At 39.0% G+C, this 4,464-nt stretch overlaps 1 protein-coding gene across 2 annotated transcripts in view; it reads left to right on the top strand.

The window, feature by feature from the left end:
- LOC106111690 (oleosin-B6-like) overlaps window positions 1-3,002 on the top strand; it is a 10,798-nt gene extending 7,796 nt beyond the window's left edge. For both annotated transcript variants that reach the window (XM_013293836.1, XM_013293837.1), the window contains exons 2-3: window positions 1,669-1,825; window positions 1,949-3,002. In XM_013293836.1, coding sequence (XP_013149290.1) covers window positions 1,669-1,825; window positions 1,949-2,202 — 411 coding nt within the window. In that variant the 3' untranslated portion in view covers window positions 2,203-3,002. The remainder of the gene's footprint in view (window positions 1-1,668; window positions 1,826-1,948) is intronic.
- Window positions 3,003-4,464: the final 1,462 nt, after the last annotated feature.

The following is a 4,464-nucleotide window of genomic DNA, read 5'->3' as shown; positions in this document are numbered from 1 at the left end:
CACGGAATTGCTTCCATTTCACGCCTGTCTTCTGTGTGGTCGTGGTATTAGACCGGGCGTGCCGGCCTATTCGTGCTAAGATGATAAAGCGGGCACTATCACTGTTGAATACGATATAGTGATTCATTCATTGTAATATGATGCGTAAATCTTTTTCCTCGTATATATCAATTTATCAAGCCATTCTGAAGCCAAAACTTGTCAAAAGATGTTACCAATTTGATGTAAACAGCACAATTTCGTTGAAACTTTTGTTGTAAGATAATTGACCTAGTTTATTTCTATCGATGTGTACTCGATTAGGACCCCCTAACCCCCTAATGCGGGTTTGGGTTGACCCCCTGTACAAAGATAATGTGGATATTGAACCCTTGTTAATATTCTAGTCGTGAACAACTTTTATTACAGCCCAATTTTTATAGAAGAAATATGACTAACGTACTTTCAAATAAAATTGTAGTAAATGACATCCGCAAATCTAATTGTCTCTTAGTATTTCTTAGTTTTAACTATAATGTTTTCTACTTCTTTCTTCCTAGCTTAGGTCGTGTAGGGGGTAAGAGTGGGCTAAATGGGGGGTATTGTCTGGCAAGAGTAATGCCCTATTGCTCTGTTTTACTAAATCGTTTGTGCTGACTTATTAATGATTCAGTTGGTAATTATGTTTAGGTATTACTATTTAGACCGTTAATTTTTTTAATACCTATTTCTTATCTGTTCGTAATATTTTTTTAAATTGCTTCATGCAGTATCAAGATTTTTAGTCGTTTTAACTATACGTCTGCTAAAAGTCATTGAACTGTTTGCGTGGTTTTGATTAATGTTTTAGTTATTAGCGCTAACTCTAACTAATCACAACTCGGCGTGTCTAGATCAAATCGTGATGAGTTTAGGTTCCGGGTTCAATAGTAGACTAACGCCACAGTAATTGCTGTGTAAAGATATTTGATTACGTTATTTGACAATTTATACAGACGATGCCGGGAGCGACAGCTATAGTATAATTTGTCGGGTAATGAACCGTAATATGCTACAATATTGACTAGATAAGATAGGCATGTAATTGACTTTTCAAATAGTTGATATCAAATGACCCGTCTGCTAAATGTTATTTGCGAAATAGAGTTTCCGTACTCGTATTCCATTTAAGAGATAAAATGCAAAAGATAAGATTTTTTAAATCGTATACGTTTAGCTTGAAAGTCAACTAATGTTTGATTGGATGCTAACAAGAATTGTAATGAATCAGAGAGGAACGTAAACAATGAAATAATGTCAAATGAGTGTACTTCTATACTTACTAATACAATAAAGCGTAAACACACACGCTACTTGGTGACGTCAGATGTCTGAAATCACAACATGTTTTAAAATATATTTTTTCTTAAATAAAAAGCCCTACACTGATTACACGCTTTAGGTTACCTATATATTTTCACGCTATTAAACTTAGGAGTAAATGAAAGGGAAAAAATCATCATGTGGGAACGGGACCATATCTACAAACTGACAACATCAAGGAAGCAAGGTTGCCTTCGTCGTCATTTGCGTATTTGAATATTGACGTTTGCAATTGAAAAATTTCACAAATGTAAACAGTAAAGTGAAGTATTTTATGATGACGCACGGGAACAGATCGTTGCTAACCAATTGTTATAAATGTTTCAGATGAAAATGACTTCTACTCCGTTCAGCGTTGGTTTGTCTGATGACACTCGGGTGTCGAGCCGCGTACTGCGCCCCCCCGGCGGCGGGCACACCGATATCTTCGGCTCGGAGCCCGAGCCTCTGCGTGTGGGACGTCGCCCTGGACCTAATGCCACAGGTATGATTACACAACTAGAATTTGCACTAAAAAATTAAATCTTGAATTTCTTCAATGGCACTTTTCTTCAATTTTATGTATTTGATAAATAGGATTCTTTTTTTAAATCAATGTTATGTTTAGTTCCAGCGCCGCCCAAAGTAGAGGTCGCAGCGGAGCCGGCAGCCGCCAGCGCGCCCAGCCAGAACGGCAGCTGCGCGCCCCCCGACACGCCCGCCGTCACACCCACCGAGCCCCCCGCGCCCCCTGCGCCTGCCGCGCCCCCCGCGCCCGCCGAGCCCGCCAAGGGCGACGCCCCCCGGGCCGCGCCCGCCAACCCGGAGCCCCCGCGGCGCGTGCGCGTGCCCCCCGGCGGGTTCTCCTCGGGCCTGTGGTAACTCGCGGTGCGGATGACGTCGCTGGGACCAGGTGTGTACATTTGTTAGGTTATTTGGAGCGCGAAGACGCCAGCTGCCTTCCTGCGGCTTCAGGTTAAACTTTGTATTGTGATGAGTGTTGTATGCGGCGAGGGCGGAGAGGTGTTGCAGGTTTATGTTCTCAGTTTGTCTCATGTCGGTGAGGAAGATTGTTTTTTGAAGTTTCGCCGGTCCCAAGCCACTTTTCTCAGCGTGATTTTGCTTTAGCCCAGTATAGAGTTGGTTATTTTATTCCTCGCAAAGGCAATTCGTTTTTAATATTTACTCTCGATGTCTTTAAGTACTTTTTATCGCATACTATAGGTTTTATTTTTTATTTTAATACCGATCGATGGTCACAGCTTGTGTGGAATGGCGAAGCGAGCCAAAACTCTAGACTTATTAGGTTTACTGTCACGTTTTTTATAATTGTTAAGGCCAAAAATTTGGTATTCGAAGTGTGATATTTGGTGTCGTCTTCACGTAGTGCATTTATCAGATATCGTACAAAGATTGAATATTGTTGATCAAAGATTTGACGTGTGTTTGACGCATCGATAACACTTGAACTGTTTTAGCAGTAAATTGTTAAGTGAAGCCTGCACTTTGAGCTTGTAACGGACTGGTGCGTCTCGACTAGGATGTACTTAAATATATTGTCGCAAAGTGTTGCAATTGTGTTGATTTGATAAATGTTTTTTGTAAAACTTCGCCGGCAAATTACGCGATGTATATTATTAATAATATTTTTATATGAACTACAATAAATACATTCAATTTTATGTGTGTTTTATTTGTTACCACTAACTGCCCCCATCCTCGATTAATAAGATATTATTTTACTTTGACAAAGCAGAAAAAGAGCATTTAAATGCGAAACTGAATGCAAATGCTTAATTTCAAGGACAAGGAGTAGGTTTCACGTTCGAAAGTTACTTACCCTTGTATTTAACACCTGTTTTCTGTAAGGATACAATTATTTACTAACTAGCTGTTGCCGTGCGACTTCATCCGCATAAAATTATGAAAATTTTATATTACATCTGTCAAATTATCAATTGCAAATGTCAAAATGACATGACATTACAAACCTTAGCAATCTTGCTTCCTTGATGTTGGCAGCAACTTATGGTCTCTTTCCCCCATGAGGGTTTTTATCCAAAATATTAACCCCCTAAGTTTAATGGCGTGAAAATATATAGCCTAAAGCGTGACGTAAGTGTAGGGCTTTTTATTAAAGAAAGGATTATTCAAAAGTATGCTGTAACTGCTGACATCTTAGGCAACAAAGAAGTGTGTGTTTACACTTTAATAGTATAGACAGACATTACTATCCCTTTCATTCGTTAGGATGAAAACATACGTGTCAATAAGTTACAGAAATTCCTATTCCATGAAAATGTCAGCTGGCCAATCACATCACAGTTATAAAAAAATAAAAAGTCCGATCTTTGGCGGTCAAAAGGTTAATGTCTGTCAAAATGTAAGTTGTCAAACTTCCAAATGTCATCGTCAATATTCCGATAAAATGAAAATAACAAAAATGCAATCGACCATAACATCTAAACACATCAATCGTTTGTTATATCAACCTTTGCTTTAAATACTGGTGAGTACATTTTAATGCAAAATCATACTAATACAAATGCGAAAGTCTAGATTGATTGGTGGATGTTACAGTTTGTAGCCTAAACGGCTGAACGGATCTCGATGAAATTTGGCAAAGATGTAGAACATAGTCTGGAAGAACACGTAGGCTACTAAGTTAGGTTTGTTTTTTTTTTATTTCCGCAGGGATGGAATCGCGGGTGAAAGCTAGTATTTAATACACCAAATATTGCAAGTTATCAAAAATAACTAAACAAGAAATTATTCCATATGTAAATTCATTCAAAACAATATCTGTCTTAAATTGATTTACAACTGTACAATTATTACGCAAATTCGGTTGATTCTTGCAGTGCAGCATATAGCTGTGTATTGACCGACGTTTCGAGTAACGATCGCAACGGCTTGTTGGACGCTGGTTTCCCCGTAACACTACGTACTTATTACACACGTTCGTTATGTAACATGTTACATAACACCACGTAACTTCGCTGAATGTCAGATTATGGTTTAAACTTTATTTCATATCTAAATGAAATAACATGATAGTGGTAGTGTATAGATATTGTGGATATCAACGGGTCAGAGGCACAGCCGGCGCGAGATGGAGGGCGGGCGGCAGTCTCGGCTGCTAGG

This window comes from Papilio polytes, unplaced genomic scaffold (assembly GCF_000836215.1).
Source record: "Papilio polytes unplaced genomic scaffold, Ppol_1.0 DF824157.1, whole genome shotgun sequence".
Taxonomy (NCBI): Eukaryota; Metazoa; Arthropoda; class Insecta; order Lepidoptera; family Papilionidae; genus Papilio; species Papilio polytes.
The sequence above is the reverse complement of the archived record's forward strand: the minus strand, read 5'-3'. Positions and strand labels throughout refer to the sequence as shown.